Source organism: Rhipicephalus microplus, chromosome 8, assembly GCF_043290135.1.
Source record: "Rhipicephalus microplus isolate Deutch F79 chromosome 8, USDA_Rmic, whole genome shotgun sequence".
Classification (NCBI taxonomy): domain Eukaryota; kingdom Metazoa; phylum Arthropoda; class Arachnida; order Ixodida; family Ixodidae; genus Rhipicephalus; species Rhipicephalus microplus.
This window is the reverse complement of record NC_134707.1, coordinates 95,238,119-95,261,521: the sequence shown is the minus strand read 5'-3', so window position 1 is coordinate 95,261,521 and position 23,403 is coordinate 95,238,119. Positions and strand designations below refer to the sequence as shown.

Sequence of the window (23,403 nt, the reverse complement as noted above, 5' to 3'; positions counted from 1 at the left end):
CCGTCTGTCAGACTTCAGACAATGGGTTTGTAAATATCAATTTCCTGTTATCGTTATATGTGAGCCGAATATGGTTTCACATTTTCGTATATCCGGATATATCCAAATTTGGTTCCACAGTGATCAACGCACGAGCAAAGTTCTCGTTTGTATACGACGTGATTTACCGTTCTTGATACATGAAGTCACGTCGCATACCAGCAATGATTACGTGAGCCTGACTATAACACATAAAAAGCGGACATTCTCAGTAATAGGAGGATATATACACCCAAGCGCACAGATGGACTGCTTCCACCTGGGGGCCATTCTTCAAGCGGCACAAAGGCCACACATTGTGATTGGCGATTTTAATGCACATCATCCACTCTGGGGTAGCACTATAACGAATTATCGCGGAAGGGATTTGGCGAATTTTATATGCAACTATGGACTAAGCGTACTCAACGACGGTTCACCTACATTTGTTCGTGGCACGTCCTACAGCAGCTGCCTCGACCTCTGTTTCGTTTCCCGAAGCCTTCTGTCTTCCGCATGTTGGTGCACAGATTTGGACACTCGCGGCAGTGACCACCTTCCAACCTATGTTCAGTTCAGGTGGTTTCGCCGCACGCACACACGCTGCATCCGTCAAACCGATTGGACACTGTTCAAGGCATCTGTCAAGTCTGGCTGTGAGCACACGACTGATCCATCGGAGGTAGAGAACATCATTGCTTCTTCACTGCGTGACACAACCAAGCAGGTTAACCTACCAATGCAGAGATCAGCAGTTTACTCCCAATACGAGGCCCTTCGTGCAATCCGTCGCCGTGACGAACGCCGATACAGACGAACGAAGTCGCCTTCAGACCTTTCCACCTGTCGTCGAGCTCAACGACATGTTCTTCGGCACCTTAGCAAGTTTGACAGGCAGCGTTGGAGAAAGGAGAAAATTTTGTGGATCTCTGGACCCCAGGCAACCTCTATAAGATCTTGCGTGTGGTACGAAATTTGCAGACAACTCCCCAACAACGTCGACCATTTCAAGCTGTTGCTCTACATCTGGGGCGGACAGAAGTTGCGATAGCCAGTGACTACTGTAGCCTCATTGTGGACACCACCGATGGTCTTGCCACTAATGAGCCTTTTGGTACCATTGCGCCTCCATCGTCTGACGAGCACCTTTATGTACTTTTTACAATGCATGAGCTTGACGCTGCGATTTCTGCCTCCCGCCGATCATCGGCACCAGGACCTGACGGAATCACGTATGCTGCACTCAACCATCTTGATACAGAAGCATGGCGTATCCTATTATCTCATTATAACACCTCATGAAAGTCAGGAGAAGTCCCAGCTAATTAGAAATGCAGTCGCAATATTGCATTGCTTAAGCCGGGGAAGTGTCCTTATGCACTTTTCTCCTGCAGAACAATCGCCTTAGCCAGCTGCGTCGGGAAAGTAATGGAAAGAATGGTACTGTCAAGATTAGAGTGGCTTCTAGAGAACAACTCCTTTTCTGCAATTATGAACGGCTTCAGAAGAGGCCGATCTGCCATTGATGGTGTGGGCGACTTGATCACCTGCGTTGAAGAGGAAAGAAGCCGACGCAGACTAGTGGCGACGGTCTTCCTAGACATTAAGGGTGCCTACGATAATGTGCTGTATTATGCGATCCTTGACGCACTGGAAAATTTGGACATCGGTGGACGACTGTATGCTTGGAGTTTTAGCTACATTAGGGACCGCACCATTTACATGACGACAAATGACGGAGACACCGATCGATATAAGGTTCATCATGGTGTTCACCAAGGAGGAGTTCTCAGCCCGATCCTATTCAATGTCACAATGATCGGCCTAGCAGCAAAACTTTCCATCACGGTGAAGATCAGTGCATACGCTGATAAATTATGCATATGGGCATCCGGAAGTACCCGTCCGAAATCGCGAGCTTGACTACAGCGTGCAGTGACGATCACATACAAATATCTACGACGTCAGGGGCTCACTCTTTCAATCGACAAATGCGCAGTGCTTGCGTTCGCGCGCAAGCATATGTCGAAATACCCGATATTCATTATTGGGACATCGATACCTGCGGTAACGCACCACAAGTTCTTTGGGGTTGTCGTAGACAGAGATCTATTGTGGACGAGGCATGTCTCAGTACTTAAATCTAAATTGAAGAGCTTTGCTCTCGTTCTTCGCCACGTAGCAGGAGCAAGATGGGGCTCTACAGAATCATCGCTACTTCAATTGTATAATGCTCTATTTGTGGGATACATTTGATACAGCATGCCGGTGCTCTCCAATATGAGACCTAGTTGTGTGAAGACGCTAGAGAGTGTTCAAGCTCAATGCATACGAAGATACTTGGGTCTACAGCGCTGTGCTTCAACAAATGGGACAATCGCAGAGGCTCGGGCTTGTCTCATCAGTGTATACATGCTCTGCGAGCCACATAGAGTTCACCTCCGATTGCTGAGCTGACACAGACAGCCTCCACTGTCAGTACTACCCGCCACTCATCCATATGGCAGTTTCTCAAGAGTAATATCGCAACATGAGAATATTAAACCATCAAGGTTTTCCCCGCCAAAGGCCCCTGCAGTGCCTCCATGGGTCCTGTCTAAACCACCTATTTGTTTTACGATACCTGGAATTACGAAGAAGTCACTTGTTTCTTCTGTTGGCCTCAGACAACTGACCCTATATCACATTTATACAACGTACAGTGATTCTATGCACGTGTACACCGACGGATCCACCACGCTAAACACCTCCGCCGCAGCCTTTGTCATCCCAGACATGGATATCGCTCGACGATTCAAAGTGGACCATAAAACCACATCGACTGCCGCAGAGCTTGTCGCTATTTGGGAGGCAATAAGGTTTATTTCCGGAGAGCGACCTCGAGCCTGGACAATTTCTGTGATGCCAAACCCGCTTTGCAAACCATTAATTGCATCATGAAGCAAGGTCCGTATTACAGCTTGGCAATAGAAATCACAGAACTTATTCAGGTTGCTTCAACAAATGGTCATCTTGTAACTTTCCAGTGGATTCCCGCTCATTGCGGCGTGATGGCAAATGAAGAGACAGACGCTGTAGCTAAAAATTCCTTAAGCAGTGCCCCTGAAGTACGCATTGCGTTTTCACGAGCTGACACCAACGCCCTCCTTCGCTGCGTGATGCGCAGTTACACACTTCAGTACTGGACCAAACCGGAACGGTGACACCAGCGACTTCACAAATGGGACCCGGAAATGAGGTTCCGCATGCCCCCTAAAATGAAACGGCAACTCACAAGTATGATCCACCGCATTTGTCTTGGTGTGGCGTACACCAGACATTACGCACAGATCATCGGTCGCAGTGACACCGGTCCTAATTGTGAACACTGGGATGTGCCAGAAACACTTGAGCACATATTTTGTCTCTGCCCAGCTTACGCACGTGAACGACAAACACTGATTTCTTCTACTGAACTATATCGCAGTAGGTCATTAACTCATGAGACCGTGTTGGGCCCTTGGCCAGACACCAACAGTGCACCTGCGGTCACAAGAGCAGTTATAACCTTTTCGGAAACAACTGGACTATATGCGCGGCTATAAAATGTGTCTCAGCTAGAAAGAACACTACATACTGACCTCTCTATCTCACCATCGTCATCCATTATTTTTTCTTTTCCCCTTTCTCTTCCCCCAGTGTAGAGTAGCAGGCTAGAGCAAGCTATCGGTCAGGCCAACCTCTCTGCCTTTCTGTAAATAAACTTATCTCTCTCTCTCTTTCTCTCTCTTGGAGCAGCACATTTTTATTTGCCTGCGCGAGCAAGCTGAAAGGGTAAAGTAAGGTTCATAACTACGGCACGAAAGGTATAATGCTTTGCCACAACGCGCTTTTTGATGCGTTTATTGCTCAGCATACCTTTTATACCATTTCTCACTGCAGTGGATCCCGATGCCTCTGAATATGCTTGTTATGCACTCAATTTATACTTACACGTAAGAAAGCAGTTAGTTATGCATGGTGCACACTGTATGTTGCACTCTTTGTGAAATTTCAGTCATTGTTCCTTGTATATTTATTTTAGGTTTCCGGAATTGAATTTCTTGTACACGAAGAACAGCTTCGCCCCACTTCTCTTGACGGCACCAGTCATCTGAGCAGCTGAGGATGATTGTGCAAGCAGCATTGACGATTGGTTTTGCAGATAGAAGTATACCAACACTGATATTACAATAATACAATCCCAATTACACTACCTTCTTGAATGTTCTCTTTTTTAATGTCGAAATTTATACTGCGAGACGTAATAGGTTGTAAATGTGACTCCAGAAACTGGCTTACTCTTTCTACGTGTTTTTTTCTATTGTATAGGTGTAAGTCAAACGCCATACGTCTCACTCGTTTGCCCGACTAGCGCAATTGTTTTTGAAAGTTGTGGAGATTTACTGTATTGAAAATGAATTTTTAGTATAGAGAGAAAGAAACATGGTCCCGTGACATATTTCAATATTTTCCCGAATGTCATCAAACTCCTGGTTGTCAGATTTGCAGTTTTTCTAAAATAAAGGCAGATGTTAACATATGGGCTTAAAATTGTTTTTTGCTTCGGCGTTATGTTCGGTTGGACCTTAGGCTACAGGTTACTGCTTGGACTACGGTGGTGTGTGTGTGTGTGTGTGTGTGTGTGTGTGTGTGTGTGCGCGTGCGTGCCTTCCGCGTCTGTGTTGACTACGGCCCAGTCTGTATACACATATATACACTGGTCTCATGCATCTCATTCAAGACCATGGCACCTTATTTTATCACCTGCATGCATGCAGGTATAAGTGCAGTGGGTGAGACCAGTATCTTCCTTCTTCCATGTCAGCCGCAGAGAAAGTTCATAAATGCTTCTTCCTGAGAACAATTGAGGCTTGGGCCAGTTCGTGATGCATATTTGATGGAATGAAGTGCTCTGAACGGCTCTCCTCAACACAGAAGTCTAAGCGTCACCTCCTGTGTCTCTGGTTTTGTTGCCCGTTAATTGCGCTTCATTTGATCAAGTATGCTCATCCATATAACTGCCATCGTTTCATGGGGTTTTTCAGTGTACAGCCCACTCGCATGGGTGTAGCTTCATCCAACACCCATAGTTTAGGGGTGTTCATAAACACCTATTAAAGTAGGGTGTAACGTTTCTTTACACCCTACGGTTTCAGAGTGTTTCTAACACCTTACTGTTTAGGGTGTTCCTAGGCACCCCTAAGTGTTGCCCATGGAAAAAAACAAATGCACCCTTATGGGTGTAAAAATTTTTAGTGTATGTCTATCTGTGTGTGCGTCTGCGTTTCTACTTCAGTTCCTCCAATCAGTAGAATAGCGAAAGTTCAACGCTTTCCTAAGCGACCAGCCATCTTGACCTGTTTTCGCTTTCATGCGTGCTGATACTGTTAATCGAAAGACAAATATTAGGCGAATTTCGGCGCAACATCAGTATCGGGTCATTAGGTTGTGTGCAACTTTATTTCTGAGATGCATAGATACGTAACTATAAGGACCGCAGCACTTATTATTCGGCGCTGGAAATGCAATGCTATGACCGTGAAAACTGGTGTTTTCAACATTACGTTAAAGCTACATAATGCTGCAACCTACCAGCGACTTTGCGTTCTACAAAAACCTAATGTATGGCTTCCGAGATACCGATTGCGCGGCAGGTTTCTCTCCGGCCGTCCCAATCACACGGAGAGCACGTGTTTCTAGACGTGAGCGCGGCCCACTCTTTTCTTCGCACCGCAGCGCTCTTTCTTTCGGTCGAAAAAGCTGCCGCGCTATTGGCGAAGCTTCTATGCGGCAAAAAAAACTGGTTTTGAGCTTTTATAACTGTGTTCGTTTGGAAATGTCGGGTCTAGGAGTCCGAGAGGCAAAGTAAACGCTGGTGTGTTTTATTATCAAGTGGGTTTTTTTTATTTTGCTGTATATTGACGCCGCCCATATTAGAGCAGATAAAATCGCGATGCCCCTGCAAGAGATCCGCCGTCCAGCCATGCTCGCCACAAAAGGTGCCCCCTATAGATGAGACACGTTCAGTGGGACTTCTCACGAGGAGCAAAACGTTGTTCGGCGTGCGAGGGATAAACGAAACCACAGCATACGCACGGAGTGAATTATCAGTGAGGTAAAGTGTCAAACCATCCATCCGTCCGTCTGTGAATTCGTTCGTTCATGCGTCCGTCGACTGTTATCACAATACAGCACGCATCGGACGAACGGAGCCTTCGCCCATTTCATCATATTATTCACTCCTTCGGTATGCTTGCTACGCTGGAGCGAAGGACGACCAACCAAGGACTGCTATAAAAAGCTTCATCCCTAAAAGGAATAAAACCACGTCGCGCTACGCGTCGCAGCTGTGATTATGTATCTCTAAATAGCGTTACAGCTTTATTCAAGGGTAGTTCAACGAACGGAACAAAAAGTTAGGTGACCCATTTATTTGCGTGTAACCCGTGAGCGCGAAATGCGGCAATCCGATTTAGCGTGTGGATCGGGCGGTCAGTTTTCATTAGATGTGAAGAATTTTATTGTCGCACCTCCTCGCGAATTCGGCGTCGGCATCACCCTTGACACCACCACTGTGCATGCTGGCGTCTCGGGCCCAAGCTTCTTTTTCCTATCTGACGTGAACAAGGGCACGCAGCAGTATGATTTGATCACTTTCTCAAACTAGAAAAGACTACAGCATTGGCATAGCATCAATTAACGGTAACCGGTCGACAACCTAAATAATAAATCGCCACTATTGAATCAAACTTTCGTTCAGACTTCCACTCCAAAATTTCCTCTCCTCTATGAAGAATGCCAGTGACGCATGCTCGTAACGTAACCACGTGAACGCCGCAGCAATCTGCTTTCTGCCGTGGTCTCCGCCGCTCAAGGAACCCACATTAAACGCGCCCACTCACGGTCGTTTGGCGCGGGAGGCGATACTCGCTGGTTTTGCTGGGGAGCACGGCGATTGGGACGGCCGGAGAGAACCAGGCCGCGCGCCCACGATCTAGGAGGCCTCATCTATATGTAAAATAGCGCTTTGCGCCCCCCCCCCCTCTCCTGCCCACTTGGGCATTCCGCGGTGGCGGGAGTGGCCAAAACTGTTCCACTAACCATCCCTCCCCACCTACTCTTCCATGGACTCGTCTGTCTGGTTGGTCAACGACCACAGGAGCCGAGTGGAGATCCGCGGAGAAACAATTGACAAATCCCTCGTACAGTAGGAATCGAATGAGAAAGGTTCATGTGTGACTTTAAAATCAGCACAACGTTAACAGGTGGACGTAAATTATGCCGTATATGGCTTCCATGCCGTGAGTATCACGTTTGAACGTGTCATTTACCTTCGTCGTCTATTCTCGTCACGTGATACCAAATTTGGTATATGTGGAGCCAGCGAATAGACCACGCGCATGCTGGGAGCTTAGCATGTACTGATGATTTACATAACACACATGTCATGAATATTATCACTGAACTTGTTCCTTAAGTTTGTCGTCTTATACGTCACATGATACCAAATTTGGTATGTGTGGAGCTAGCGGAACAGTGGCGAGCGTGCTATGAGCGTAGCAGGTAGTCAAATTTTAAATTATATGCAAGTCATAATTATCATGTTTGGACGTTTCATTTACCTTCGTCTTCCATCTTGTCACGTAATGCCAAATTTGGTATATGTGAAGCTAACAAAACGGCCGCGAGCACATCATGAACGTAATGTGTTCTCATGTTCTTACAAGAGACGCATGTCACGATTCTGATGTTTCCACCAGCCATATACCTTCGTCATGCATTCACGTCGTGTGTTACTAATTTGGTATATGTGGAGCTAGCGAAACGGCCGCGAGCAAGCTGTGAGCGTAGCACGTAGTCATGTTTTACATGACACATCATGATTATCAATATTTACCGTGTCATTTACCTTCGCCCTCCATTCACGTCACGTAATACCAAATTTCGTATATGTGGAGCTTGCAACACAGCCACGAGCACGCTAGGAGCGTAGCATATGTCCAGTTTTACATAACACGCATGTCATGAATATCATGATTGAACCTGTTCTTTACGTTCGTCGTCCTTCACGTCACGTGATACCAAATTTGGTATATGTGGAGCTAGCAGGACGGTGGCGAGCGTGATATGAGCGTAGCAGGTAGTGATATTTCAAATTACACGTATGTCATGATTATGATGTTAGGACGTGTCTGTTACCTTTGTCCTCAATCCCTGTCACGTAGTACCAAGTTTGGTATATGTGAATCTAGCGAAATTTTGGCGAGTACATCATGTGTTTGGGACATGGTGATGTTCTTACATGACACGCATGTCACGATTATCATGTTTCCACCAGTCATATACCTTCGTCAATCATTGACATCAAATATCATTGAATTTGGTATATGTGAAGCTAGCGAAACGACCGCGAGTGCACTGTTAGCGTGAGATGTAGTCATGTTTACATAACACGCATGTCATGATTATTATGCTTGAACGTGTCATTTATCTTCGTCGTTCGTTCTCGTCATGTAATACCTAATTGGTATATGTGAAGCCGATGAAACGACCGCCAGCGCACCATCTGCATGGCGTGTAGACATGACTTGAATGGCGTACATGTCGTGATTTCCATGCTGGGGTCTGACATTTATGTTCGCCATGCATTCATGTCATACCATACCAGTTTTGCAATATGTCACGTGAAGCAAACCACCTCAGGAGGAGCAAGACTGTGAAATGTAAGTCAAGACATTCATGACATACATGTCAACAATTTCTTGTTATGAAGAGTCATTTATGCTCGTCCTGTAGTCATTTTATGTCATACCAATTCGTGTATTAATGTCATTATCAAGACGGCCAGGAGAGCTAAAAATCGTAGGTGGTTAGATAGATAGATAGATAGATAGATAGATAGATAGATAGATAGATAGATAAATGAATAGATAGATAGATACGCTCAAAGTCACGAAAGTTCGCTAAGAATTGATTTTAATTTAAAGGGATGCAAGGAGCGGCCAGGAGTGGTCGCGGGTCTCTTTTAGCTACAAGACACTTGCCGGCTGGAAGCCCGCTTTGCTGCTGTTGGACCCAAAGAAGGTAGCGTTTGCTGTATATACCAGTATAAATAAAGTGTTTGGTGTCTCATCGTCCAGAATCAAGTGATATTCCTACGGAGCCATCGAAGACGGTGCCGATCACTTTTGCGAAGCTTGGCCCGGCATTGCTTGTCCCGAATAAAACATGAAATTTATTCTTTGTTTCCTCCAATTACTGCTATACAGTGTCCATATCCCACGCAGTGCGTATTCGCCGATTTCTCACGCAGAACGTCGACTAAATGTTTTATTCTCTCGCTAAAGACAACACTAACATCTCTCATTACTATATGCCTGAGAAACACACAGATACGCCACCAATTTTTTTTCTTGGGGTTGGTGTAAGCAAGGAGCATAGACATCATGCCTCATCAACCCTGCCGACTAACAGCACTGCACGAAGACAGTGTTAAATAAAAAACGAGGGTTTGCACGCCCTTCAGAAGATGCGACTATGGCGCAGTGCATAGCGTGATGTGCTGCTTCTGTCACGAAGCCGAAAGTCGTTGGTAGGACTCTCGTTCACAGAACTGTTTATCTTTGTGTTTATTGCTATAGCAAATATATCGATACTCTCGGCTAGATATCGCTGCTGGCGTCGGCGTCGATATAAACAAGTCCAGAAAAAATACTCCAGTGCGTGGAACCGAAAGTGGGAGCTGCGCATCTTGAATGCGAGGCGTTAACCACTCAGTCACCGAGGGGTACCTCCCGCAACGTTCAAACGGCAAGCTATTTACATCTACCACTTACCGCTGTTGGTGGACATCTCGGAAGAGGGGGCGGGCACTATTGTGTTTTTAGCGTTATCTGAAAGATGGCGCAATGAGCGCGCGGTGGCTCATCTCTCACGCGGAGAGATCGGGATTGGACGATCTCTCGCGCACCCTTATCTCCTCGTGAAAAGGATCATACGTCTTGGTTGGCGTTGGGCTTGCACTGGATCAATTCTGTTGTAGTTATCGGGCGCACAAAGGTCACTGCATTCGTTGCACAGCCACCGTTTTCGAAAAGGGTGCGCTTTTCAGGCACAGCGAAGTAAAAACTTAGACGCTTGTTCGCGTTCTTCTGTACCTGCAAGTACGTTTCGTGCGTCATTTGTTCCTGAAAAATGCGGGGTACGCTTCAATCTGGTTGCAATTCTGCGTGTGACCTTTACTTTTGTTGCTATCGCGTTCATAACTACGCTTTTGGGGCAAGGTTGTGACTTTTTGTTCCTTACATTTTTAGGCGTCATATCAGCGACTAAAATACGCTTCAGATGTCTTAGTCAACCCCAGCATAAACCACTTTTGTGTTAACGAGGCAGGCTGAGCAAAAACATTAAAAAAAGATAGTTTTGTTTGCACAATTTCAAATGTGCAGGCTTTTCTGAACCAGAATCAGTAGGTGTTTGTTCTAGCGCGACTTTTTTCTGTCTAGAAATCAAATATTTCGAAACCTATTCGGCAGTCTGCTTCACCCTCTTTAGATATGCTTCACCTGAGTGTATACGTAGGCAGCTATAAGCGCACCGTAATGAAGGGGACTACTTTTTGGACAAGATTAGTAGGAATGATGTTCGGTCTAGCAAAAAGTGCTTGATATAGTCGCAGGTAAAAATATTTTGCGGGAATTTTTTTGCTTTGCACGTCTTGTTTGAGCGCGTTTCGCACGTTATTTGCAGAGCTCCAAAAGTATTATAGTTTAGCCATCTTAAGATTTATAGGCAGCTTAAAGGACGTGAGAAACGGTGTCTGGGTCACAAATTTCCACATTCCATCAACGGATATCAATACACCACACGCCTGGTGCAAATTGAACAAAGCCAAGTTCAGTGGTGAACAATACTTTCACAAAGACACGTTCTGGCATCCGTTCTTAAGGCTGTTAAGCCAATATATTAGCAACATAATAATCCCAGAATACTTGCGAAAAGCCTCCATGGGAAAACCTTTAACCCCGACGAGTCGTTCAACAATGTCGTGTGCGGAGCGCGCTCCAAAAAACGTGCTTCTCGAACACCTAACACATGAAATATGCCGTTGTGACACTGTATTCACATTTAATGATGGCAATACAGCTCGTGTTATTGTGCTGAACTCGTTTGCAACTTCGCCTGGTAACTACAGAACGCAGGGCCTGCGCGCATATACCTGCGTCGACAGTACTTCGCTGACAGGACTGCGAAGCAGGTGACAAAGGAGGCCCACGAAGCCAGACGCCTCATCACAAAAAGAAAAAAATATATTGGTGATGAGTATACGGTTGGTGCCTATTAAAAATGACCTTCAATTGTGGGTATTTTGTGACGCTTTTAAAACAAAGCACACTTTTCACTTTAAACGCGATAATCTAAAAATATGCTTCATTTGTACATTTGTACGTTTTTCTCGGCAACAACTGTATATCTATAAACTTAGCTTTTAGGCAGTACTTAGAGGACGTGCTATGAAATATACTGAAGCAGAATTATTGTTGTGTGAGGAAGTACTTTTTAACTCAACATTTAATACTGAATAACGAGTGATAAGTAGGTACCTCAAATTAAAAAATAAAAATACCATTAGAAGGCTGCGAAATAGTACTGCTTCAGTGAAAAGAGAAATGGCTTATGATCACAATTCTAGTAAAATAATTACTGAAATTTTTACTGGTATGAATAAAAAGGTACATAAGCTTGTGCTAGAATTCATGGCGGGCATGGGGCTTGCCCTAATCCCTTAAACGAGCGCATAAACTTTCAGTTGTTTAAGCTAAGCCAGTGTTTCACTTCTGGCAACCAGCGAATAAGATAAATCCGAAAAGCACCTACCGCTTGTCGTAATCGCTTCACGGACGTGCAGGGCTTGTAAAGGCTTTCGTTGAGTGATTTTATTCGATTCATCATGACGTACTGAAGCGCGGACATTTCAAAGGAAAGGCCAGTAATTATCAATGGCTTGTTGAATGTGCTTCCCGTGGACACCGCGTACCAATCGTAACCCTGAAAAGAACGATGCATATGCACACAATGTTTATCATTAAATGTTGGTGAAATAGCATCACAGAAGTATTGTATATTCGGCGTTGTACGTTGCCAGCAAAACACTGTGTTATGTTTAGACTTGGGAGCCTTCATATGCGCGCGTCTCCATGTTTTAAGGTGGTGTCAGCCTTTGACCAACCACTTGCCGCCACCCACTAAAACACAATGTTGCCAGTTCCGGTTTTCGTGGCAACAGGCGCCATGTAGGTTCTTGCGGCCAGGCGTTCTTCTCCGTCGCACCGCACCACATGCATGTTGGCGCGGGTGTGCAAGCTGCGGTATGAGCTGCGTTGGATCACCCCATAGACGTAGCTTCCGCCACGACACCATCCTCGTGCTAACCGCCCATAAAAGAACTTTGAAGTCTATATGCCAGGGTGCTGCGTGCCACAATGCAAAACCATCTGGAGACCTTCCCGCTTCCCGACTTGCTCTAGCCAACGGAAACGCTGGGCTACACAGGTGAAGTGATACTGCTTGGAGGCGACTACTCGCCGTGTTTGTGAGGTGAGTACCCGTTGTATTGCAAGTGGGTTGAGTATATCACCGTACATTTTGTGAAATGGCTGACTTAGGCATGCAACGAAAAGCAGTTTGACCAAAGTAAGCACGACAACGGGCACAGTATAATAATGAATTAGGCTTCGTTCGGCTACGCTGTGCAAGCGGAAGATGGTTTAGTATGCTTGTTTATCCTTGTAGTCGAAGCGCAGTCCTCAATTGAATGATATGACTAGTCGAATGTGTGGTCCTGCATGATTCACTATCTGCATTTTGTCGGTTTCCGAAGCCGTCGCTGCATTCGTCGCGGAAAACGCCAGGCCCGTAAACCACCTACAGACACTCCCGTTCGCTTCTTCCTTTTCTGGCAGATGTTCGCATTCCTGGAATTTTACCTCGGTTGCTGAAGAAGAGCATTTGGAGAGGTAGACAGAGGAGCCGATGAACGCGTTCCCTGTAAGCGCTTGTCTTGCACAGTTGCAACGCAACTAACCTTTTGTGTGGCTTGACATGGGGTATTCGTTCTTCGCTTCAATGACACGCGCAACCACACCGAAACTCGCTCAATAATTGCAACCAGGACTTCTCTTTATTGACATAGAATGCGACATGTTTACTGTTCGTGTCCGTTCATCCTTCTGTCTATCTGTCAGTCCTGAACGGAGCAGTATATGTGCACTAAGCAAGTCGGTTGTCAGCCCATAACTCAAATATGCCCTATGTGGTCCATCGTTATTTGTGTCATCCTTTTGTTTCATAACCTGACACACAGATGATTTCATGTCGTAAACTCTGCATTTATTTAGTGCTTGTAGAGAAAATGTATATGAACTCTTTATATGTGGTAGGAGCCGTGTATAATTTTTTGTGTTATTGCTTTACTCTAGGCCCACTGCGAGGACACAAGCTTCCAGCAAAGGAGGCAGGATGGTTTGACGACACAAGGCCAGATGCTGTTTGGATTCTGTTTGCAATAAAATCTGACCTGAAAAACTTCATTTGTCCCTCGTTGCTCCCCTTTGCTTTTCTTCTAGCCTAATATAGAGGCTCGTGGGCATAGGAGGAGGGCGGTGAAATGTGATTGAATGCCCTACTTTTTCGGGCAATGCTTACAGATTATAAGGTTTTTAAGCAGTCATTGTACAGATTCGTTCGCAGGAACTGAACTTGCTGTAGGAAATTATATTACGGAGAAACGCAATGTTAAGGACATGAGAAGCAGCCTAGCTGAGCTATTCGGTTTACAGAGAACATCGCGAGGTACCAGGTTGTTTGTTCTGCCTTCCCGGTCGTTACGAGTTCCATCATATAAACAGCACGGTTTCGAGCATTGCACTAAGAGGCCTTTGAGGTATTTGCAGTGCTAAGATGAATATGCTTCCTGAATGGCGCGCAGACATTGAAGTCCATTCATAGTGACATCGAGGTTCTCCCCCTAGCAAATATAGGCTCCCTAAATAACCTCACTCCGCCAATGCGGTGGGTCTACGAAGTGGGAAAAACGAACTGTTTTAACAGTATTTTATACAAACTCGAGTCACGAACATGTCTTTCCTGTTCTACCAAACCACGGCTAACTTCAGAAAACAACCCTTCAGCCTTCAGCACTTGCTATACAAAAAATAAACCCTCTTCTCGTCGAAACCCACGCTGCCGTCAATGTAAATGAGCGACCACTCAGAACCAACATGGCGGCCCGTTAAATATGGGGGCCGTTTCAGCCAGTTGTAAGCAACCATGATCGGAGTTGTCACCTTCTTAAAACACGGAGATGCGTGCACATGAAGGCTCCCTAGTTTAGACCATCTCAGAACTTTGGTAATCCCTTCTCGTGAAAGAGCGTAATTCTGCATCCTACGCTTTTACGAGCTCTTAAAGGGCCGACTTCAGTGGCATAGTTGATCACCGGCGTTGCCGATTTCCATTTCAAGCTCATCAGCACAATAGAAAGAAAATATTACTTGAGTAAGAATATAACATGGGTACTCCGCCTTTTGGTCGTGCATTCTAGCGCAGAGCCAACCCTGTGCTTCAAAACGTTTCGCAAACACGCGTTATATAAGCACCATGTCACGTAAGTAACCACATAACGGGCCTTACGTCTTGCTATCGCAATCATTGCTTCACCATTGCGGCATTTTTAACGTGCCTTATTCCCGCGTATGCACTGGATTGTTTCACCTAGGAAGACGCGAATTTCTTCAACAATGGCTAATTTCACAAATTGTTCCCATTCGCTAGGCTATTTGGCGTATACATTTTCTTTACTTACAAGAAGGTGTAATGGTAGAAGCAGTTCTATTCACTACATGCAGGCACATAAGGGTGCAAAAGTTATTTTCGGACGAAAAGAAAAAGTTGAAAATGGGCCGTCTCCGATAGCGGACACTAACACTGAACCACTATGAGAGTTCAAGAAGCCGCAGTGGTTTTGGAGATGGAGGGACTTTTCACACGTTATTAGTTTTACTGTTAATCTAGAACTGCAGCCCAGATTCTTGTATCTGTTGCGACATCTCGGCTTTTCGTGTCTCTGGAACAGCGCTGTCGTAATATAATAGCTCACGCTATCCCATGTCGGAGGAGGGGTTGTGCACCGCTCTCGTTTTCTCACTTTCATCTCTTCATGATCGCTATTTATTATATTTTTCCTTGATATTTTTTTGTCAGTGCATAACAGCTTAATAACTGGAACAGCTTTGAATACAGGAGGTCGAGGATTTGCTGCTTTGTGGTTGAACATTGCTCAAAAAGATTTCGGTACTCAATCCGTCATTGGAGCAGGTCATTGGAGCAGGCAATCCGTCATCGCAATCATCATTGGAGCAGGCAATCCGTCATTGGAGCACGTGCTGAGATAGCACGTGGCCCACCTACTTTCTTTGTTTGCATAGTTTCGCAATACTAGTTGATGAGACGGACAATCAAATTCACTAGAAACAGAAACTCCCTCTATTTTGCTTCTGCATGAAGTAGGTAAATCAAGTGGCCCCAGTCTAGGACATAGATGTTACCTAGCACCTAACAAGAAACGCCACTGGTGAATCAGAATGTGTGCGCACACTTTAAAACAGCTAATATTTACTTTCGTGATGTTTTCAGTGCATTAATACGGTAAGAAAAAAGATGCTGGCACAGAGGGTGGCTCCACGGTTGAAGATGTAGAATTTGTAAACAATGGGTGCGATAGGAGCCGATGTCGCAATTTATAGAAGCGGTCTTATCGTTTTCAAAGCTGCAACGTCATCTGTAGCAACCGCCCACTGTTTAGAATTTTCTCATCGCAAGTTCCTATCTTCCCCTATTTGCCTTTTTTTTAGTTCGAGATGGCATTTCAAAAAGCGTTATCTTTTCTGTCGCAAGACGAAGAGTATCGTCCTGCCCAGGGTAGAAGAAATAGGACCTCCCAGAGAAGCTAATCGAAAATTTCGGCTGACACATTTGTTTGCTGGTTGTCTTCACTAGCTTAAGCTGACGTTCTTAATGGAGCATGCAGCAACCAATGTTGATGTTGAACTAAATGTCTATCTAGCTCAAAAAAGCGGTGGGTGGTGGTAACAGTACCAGGAGGACATGAACATCAAGATTTATTCGCGTACCAGGTAACCCAGGTCTACTGTCTGCTCATAAAGCTCCTACTTTGAGAATGACAATACAGTATTTGGGGTCGCTCAATGTGTCCAGTCTACTGCGTTGCTTACCACACCACAATATTACACACCTATGGCGCTTACAAGCAAGTGAGCTATTGGGTCCCTGGAGAAGACGCACTGTTGCATGTTATGAGACAACTCACCAGGTCGTAGTAGCGTAGCTCCGGGGAGGTGACTGCATTTGGAGGTGCGGCGATGCAGGCCCCTTGGGGACTGACCCATGCCTCCGAACCTATTAGAATGACGATATCTGCCTTGAAGTTGCTGTGATGAGAAGACAACGGCCATAAATAGGAGCATCATTGATGGAAGTACGCTTTCAAATAGTTTCGATCTGAATACTCAGTCGACTGCATTTTCATACCTGAGAACATAACTCACAAACTGAACAAACAATAAGGCATTCAAATAGGTCATTAGTTGGGATGTATTATTAATATCGACTCAAGGCGGCACCTGTAAATTAATGCGCGTCCAAGTGTGAATGCAGTCGGTATATACTGTCTTGCCTAATATAGGTTTGCTGTGTATGTGTACTATATCGAAAAACGAAAGTCAATGCTTTGTTGATGAATGCTGTTGCAGTTGTGCAGAGCCTGCTTAAATTCTACTGTTTTGAGCTTAAATCGTACTGTTAAATAGTCGATGTTTAGGTAACACTGACGCACACCAGCCATAAATATGCACTAAAAGCAGGCCCCCAGCTATTGTTTTTTTTCTAAGGCCCCACAATCTGAAATTTATTGATATTTCAAAAAATACCAAGTTTTTATAACAATGTTCAGCAAAATACCGCTCTTCATCGAAATTTCGGGAAAAGAGGGGAAAAGGAGGCTAGGGCACGATGCTCTGGCTAAGGGAGTTGTAACTCCCAACGGAGTTTGCCCCAAAAAGGCATTAATCTTACAGACGCATTCGAAATGACGTGATGAAGCCGTAACTTCTGCACCTGTGCTAAAGACAAAGCAAATAAATATAGTTCTATAGGTACCGTGTCATAATGTTATTGTGCATTGGTGAGTCGCAATAAGGGTTCTGTCAGACGATAAGGTAACACTCAGAGCTGGTTATGCTGGCATGCTGCTTTATTTGCATTTTTAGCACGAAACGACAGGAATATATTCGAAATCAGCTTTCCAAGGCATGATAAGTTATGTAGTTATGTCTTGAGAATGGGGTTCGATTGTGCAGCGTCAGTTCATACTGGCCAGCTGTGTAGCCCCGTCATCTGGCTACCGGCTTTAATTGCGGTGTTTACCATAAAAAAATTGAGTTGTGTGTTTGCCAACAATTCAGTTTTTTCCCTGGTTCGGGCAAGCCTATCACGCTTTCGTTTTGGGAGTATAAAATCAATTTACTGACAGGACTTGCCTATACTTCTAGTTTTAAGGAAACTATTTTCAAAGGCTGCCATCCAGCCGACACAGGCGGAGTTTCGGGAGGGCTGCTAAATATGCCGGCTCCTTATGTCGACAGCAACGATCTATTTACAACTCAGACTGAGAAAATGCCTGTAACACCTGAACAGAACAGTGTGTTCCTTAACAATACTCTCTGCAATGTGAAAGAAGTGGCTTTGTTCTGAAAAAAGCCAACCACGTATATTTCAACGTGTGAAAGAGTACCTGAATATCTCAAAGAGTACCTAAATGCCTGAAATACCCTAAGCAACTGAATACCTGAATCAATATTTGAACACTGCAGTTCTTTAACAATCAATTAGGCATTGTGAAAGGAGTGACTTAGTTCTGACAAAGGACAAATGCACATTTCACTGTTTGAAAGAAGCTATTTAACGGATATGAAAGGCCCCGCCGTGGTGGTCTCGTAAGAGAGGTATTCGGCTGCTGACCCGCCGGTCACGCGATCGAATCTTGGCTGCGGCGGCTGCACTTTCGATGTAGGAGGAAATGCTGTAGGCCCAAGTGCTCACACTTGGGCGCACAATATGAACCCCAGGTGGTCAAAATTTCCGCAGCCCTCCACGATGGCGACTCTCGTAATCATATGGTGATTGTGGGACGTTAAACCCCACATATCAATCAATCAACAGATATGAAAGTGTAGGTTACCTAAGCAAATTATTCATTGAACTGAAGCTTACATTCTAATAAAAGTGCTGTTCAATTGTGTCTTCAGGTCACTTTACATAAATGTCTTTGCAGCAATTTCAATTAGAACCACCCAAGAACTCTTGCGAGATGAGGGGGTTAAGGGTTTTCAAAAAAATATTTCCTGTAGACGCAGCTTTCATAGCAAAAAAGCAAGAACTGCATCAAAATATGGGGAACAGTAAAACATGTTACTTATTAAGTCATCTTGTGAGCTGCGTAGTGTAAACGTGGCTTTATTTTGACTGTATCACATGAGAGCTTATTCAGGACAAAAGTGGTGGTTAACGATGTATTTTCTCTGGTTAACTTCTGTGCCTTCTTCTATCGGGAATGTATGTTTCAAAACGTATAACTTCAAAAATATGGAAAGAGAAATATTTCACAGCTATGCCAACCATTTCCGTACCTACCAACCACCTCGTACACTACCATCTATTTTCCCTCCATATAACCACTCACTTTTCTCCATAACGCTGGATCATGGCTTCCTCTCATCCCACCTTAGATATTTTTCAAAAAAAAAAACATATTGTTTGCAGCAGTTGAGCTGACAATAGAGGTGTATAGCAGTTTCATTTGTGTGAATTGAAGAATATTTTTCTTTACGACCAAAAAATAATGAGTGATAAAGTGCCATTAGGGAACACGTTTACGTGTTTCGAACTGTGATACCTTGTTCTTCAGACTAGCATGGCCTAACCAGAACCTTACTATGTTTTCTGGGCGACTAGCTATCAACACTTCTGGCATGTATTTCTCTCAATGATGATTTTTTCACTCCATTCCGTATAAGTATTTCATAGAATGTTACCATTTTATGGGCAAGGCCCTATTAGTTCTTCAGGCGTGATTCTAACATAAAATGTTGACATACGTTTTTTTCGCCTTGGCTTCCAATGAATTCACTGATATCGTGCAAATATAAATATGGTTCCCATCTAATTTGAAATGCGAGTGTTGTTATCCGTTTACTTGCTTTTATGAAGTTTGAATATGCAGGTGCCCATATGTCGTCCAGTTTGGAAGATTTCAACAAAAACTTCAAGCGACCTCGATCTACGGAAAAGGTGTCGGGCTGCTGCACTTAGGTGCATTCCTCTATCCATCTTATGTGTTGATGCTATGATTTAATACTCAACTCGTGTTTCAATGAACTACAGCACAAATCTCAGAAGCAATAGACAGAAAACTGCATAATTTAGATCTGCCCCTCGAGTCTCCTCAACAATCCCCGCTGCTCACCAAAACACTATCTGCTTTTTTCATTGAACTTGACTTGTTTCAGCAACTGTCCTAACATTTAGCTGGCAATTGTGTTTTGTCAAACCGTAGCCTTCCTTCAAATTCTTTTTTGTTGTTTAGCATTAATTTTAATACTTCTCTTAGGTGTACAATTACCTGTATACATTTTAAATATTGGCTTCAATTTTAGCCAGGTTTGATCGCACTTGCATACATAGCATCTTCCACCTAAAGCCTTCTTACCGAGATTTCACACAATTCATTAACAGCTGACTTTTGCTGACCGGAAGAGGCACGTCGACACTTCTGCCCCTGCATATAAAACCTTTGCCACTTTAAATGCGTGGCACACATTAGGCACCTCAATTTTGAAAACCATGTCCTACATGCCCCGTGAAGAAAGAGCGCAAATTTTATGCACCCCGATTTGAAAGCGGCGCAAAAGTCAGATGCGACCACCCTAATGCACCACATCTGCCTATACTTCGAAGTTATCAGCAGCTTGGCACGCGTGATCGTAGTGTGTGCCTACCAATCCTCGTCCTACCTCTATTTTTTCATCAGGAACCTTCGGTTCTATCTTTTTCTTATCAAATGAATTTGTCTTCGAAGTGCACATCTTTGATACATTTGATAGAAAGGACCAACTCAACGTCCACAAAGGCAGTAACGTAGGCCTTGATCAAGCGATTGGGCAATAATACAATCCCGTATGAGTTCGCATGGGCCAAATGTTACGCGCTCAATCTTGAAGGTGAGGCAAAAAAGAAGAGTGGTTTAGTTACTTACTTCACCGCGTCTTTGAATCCTTGCCTGATGTTGGTTCTATAAATATCACCCACATCGTAGCTACCAATAGCGAGAGTTATCATTGCAGTTGGATCCTCGCCCTGAATCTGTTTCAGTTTCTGAAACAAACAGAAGAGAATTTCATTCTAGTTTACGTCCTAGAACAATGACGTGTTTATGAGACATACCATTTAGTGGAGGCTTTATTAAATTCCACAATATGGGGTTCCTAAAGCGCACTTAAAAGCACATGGGCGTATAAATGCGGTTGCCGGGACCGTCTACTGAATTCTTGAGCACCATTACCCATGGACCGTTGTTGTGCACAGTGACAGCTGCTTTCATAGCAGACTGACGCCTATTTATACAAATAAGTGGTTTCTAAGCATCAATACACAGTACACTTTTCATTTCTATTTACAGTGAGAGCTTACACACCTATTGCAAAGCACGTAATGAATATTCTGGCAAACAATTACAAAGAAAAAAAGGTTCACTCTGCCTTCATAAAGCTTTCCAAGGTTTAGAAAGAAAATTTGCATCGAGCCCCGTGCGCTGTTCTTGAAGATACGTTCGAAATTGAATAAAATGACATGTCATCATCGCATTTAGAGATCCTCAAAAATATTTGTATTAGCATTTAGAAGTCTTTCTATGTCAGCGATAATGCGCAGCTTAGGCAAAGAGTACACCAAAAGTTTCTTTTCTTGAAGACAGCTGTTAGCTTTCACCGACTTTCACTGCCCAGTAATCAGAAAAATGATGTCGAAAAAATCAACGCGCTTCCAACTGAAACATCCTTGGCGGCTCCTAGTGCTTACAATGGCTTATGAGCCACGATTTCTCCTTTTTCCAGGTTTCTGTGGCTCCACATCTAGAGAAGCAAAACATCCTAATGGAACTCGCTAGAGATTGAAAGTGTCTCACATGGTAAGAAGACGATATAGGACGAGGCAAATGGTAGCTTTCATGTAGCGCACTCACCTTGCGTATCACCTAGACAACATTAAACTCGTGCCGGGGAAACTCTATATGCTTGCCTTAAACCTATGCGTCATCGACAGTTCGTTAAATAAAGCTGCGGTAAATCTAGGAACGGGAATGGTTGGGTGACTTTGTTTTACACTTGCTTACTTCGCATAGCAGTGGAGTTGCAGGTTTGTGGTGTGTACAAAGGGGGGAGAACGTGACAGTTTTAAACCTGTGTCGCCCAGTGCAGTCATCGCTCCCGTGGTCGCTGCAAGCTCGTTTGACTAAATTTTCCTGAAAACATGGCGTGTGTTTCGTCACCACCTTCCTGTACGTCCGATCTAGCACGTGAGACAAGGTTTACCCTAGTTACATTTGGCGACATAAAGCATCTTCGTAGTACGAAAGGACATCGCCAGTTGCATAACATCGCCGCTCGCATTATATGCTCTATGTGCGAGCGAAAGCTTGCTTACGCTGCAGGCTGCTGTAGCGCAAGCTATTATGAAGCGCGCTGGACGGCTGCGCCATGGGGGGCACATAAAGGTATGCCGTGGGAAAGGTGCTGTGTCCCTCGGGCATAAACTGCTAGTTTCAATTTAAATGGCGCAGTCGCACACTCTTCCTCTCAAAACTTCAGCAGACGAACCCTGTCTTTGCCCGTTGTGAGCTCTCGCCACATAATTCGCGTTGAGACGATATACAACACCACAACCAGTTCGTTTCTGAAAGGGGTAGTACGTCCTTATGCCTTGATTTCGCATTTTTACTACTGATCAGGTCCCAAGGAACTTAGCTTCCAGCCTGGCTGTGTTTGATTCTTTGATGTCCCAAATGCTGCTTCACGCTTGCGAAGAAGGTGTGGGCTATTTTTTGTTGCAATCAACCTAACATACCCAAATATACATGTTTCATACACTGCAGTCCATCACACACGCACCTCAAGCACGCCCTGCGTGCTCCTAACTGTGTTCAGGAACTCCTTTTGAAACGAAAGCACGGTGAGGAGTCCGTAGTGCCTGATACCCTGCCTACGTAGTGAATCCAGGTCGCCGGAGGCGTCGTCCACACCATTCGGCGTAACGTTGCTGCATTGAAATTTGAACCTTAATACAGCGGTTTTAGAAATCACCTCAATATACTGGATAAATAACACGAAATAAACGCCAGACCACTTCGTGATCCTCAATGCTTAGGATAAACGTTCGGGCGCTTAGAGTGTTCTTAAAAAACGACATTAGATGTTCAAGTCGTTCGACATGTTAGAACAACCAAAGCATATGACTGCAAAAAATATGCTTGCGAGAAGTGCACTTTGGAAATTCACTGTCATGGCATATATTCATAAAAGCCCTTTTCCTCTATAGACCTTCGTAAAAGACAGTTTCTCCTCATTCTTGTGACTATCTTAGTATTAGCAGACTCATCTGAGTAATCACGTAGGAAACTTACAAACAGCGTCATTTGCGAATACCCGGATGTATTTAGAAAAAATGGTTTAGGTGTGTTCAAGCTACATTTTAGAAGTATATCAACAAAATTCTATTGAGTCGTCTTAGTATTACCCTCCAAACAGCTAACCTTGCTATGCATTTGGATGCAGAGCTCAACCATGGAACAAGAAAGGGAGAGAAGCTAAGAGTGATACTTTGCGCACGTTGTACATTGCTGTTGCCGTTTGCGCTATCGCAAGGTAAAGTGGATGCCTTTTGGCTGAAAGACGTTCCCGTTCTTTTAAACATGGTTTTAAGTCCTGTTTGTAGACAGCCTAACTGCTTCTGGTAAGCAGTTATGGTATAGGTGTCACGGACCCACACCAGCCGGGGTGTACAACATTGGCCATTTTAAGTTCTCCCTCAGTATCTGTTCGATACATGCAGTAAAAACTCATTATTTCGGCAATAGTTATAATACAAAAGTTCGTATTTTTTGATATGTTGTCTGGTTCCAGCAAGCAATGATATAATTTATTGACATTTTAATGAATTCAATGACACGTAGTGGTT

The 23,403-nt window shown here is 44.3% G+C and overlaps 2 protein-coding genes across 5 annotated transcripts in view; one reads left to right on the top strand and one right to left on the bottom strand.

Moving 5' to 3' along the window:
* The window catches only part of LOC119165676 (uncharacterized), a 234,397-nt gene that overhangs the window by 5,084 nt on the left and 205,910 nt on the right, over positions 1–23,403 (top strand). The window lies entirely within an intron of this gene.
* The window catches only part of LOC142769266 (uncharacterized), a 69,180-nt gene that overhangs the window by 19,113 nt on the left and 26,664 nt on the right, over positions 1–23,403 (bottom strand). For all 3 annotated transcript variants that reach the window (XM_075872355.1, XM_075872357.1, XM_075872356.1), the window contains 4 exons: positions 22,338–22,485; positions 20,429–20,547; positions 16,427–16,547; positions 11,917–12,087 (listed from right to left, as the gene is read on the bottom strand). In XM_075872355.1, coding sequence (XP_075728470.1) covers positions 11,917–12,087; positions 16,427–16,547; positions 20,429–20,547; positions 22,338–22,485 — 559 coding nt within the window. The remainder of the gene's footprint in view (positions 1–11,916; positions 12,088–16,426; positions 16,548–20,428; positions 20,548–22,337; positions 22,486–23,403) is intronic.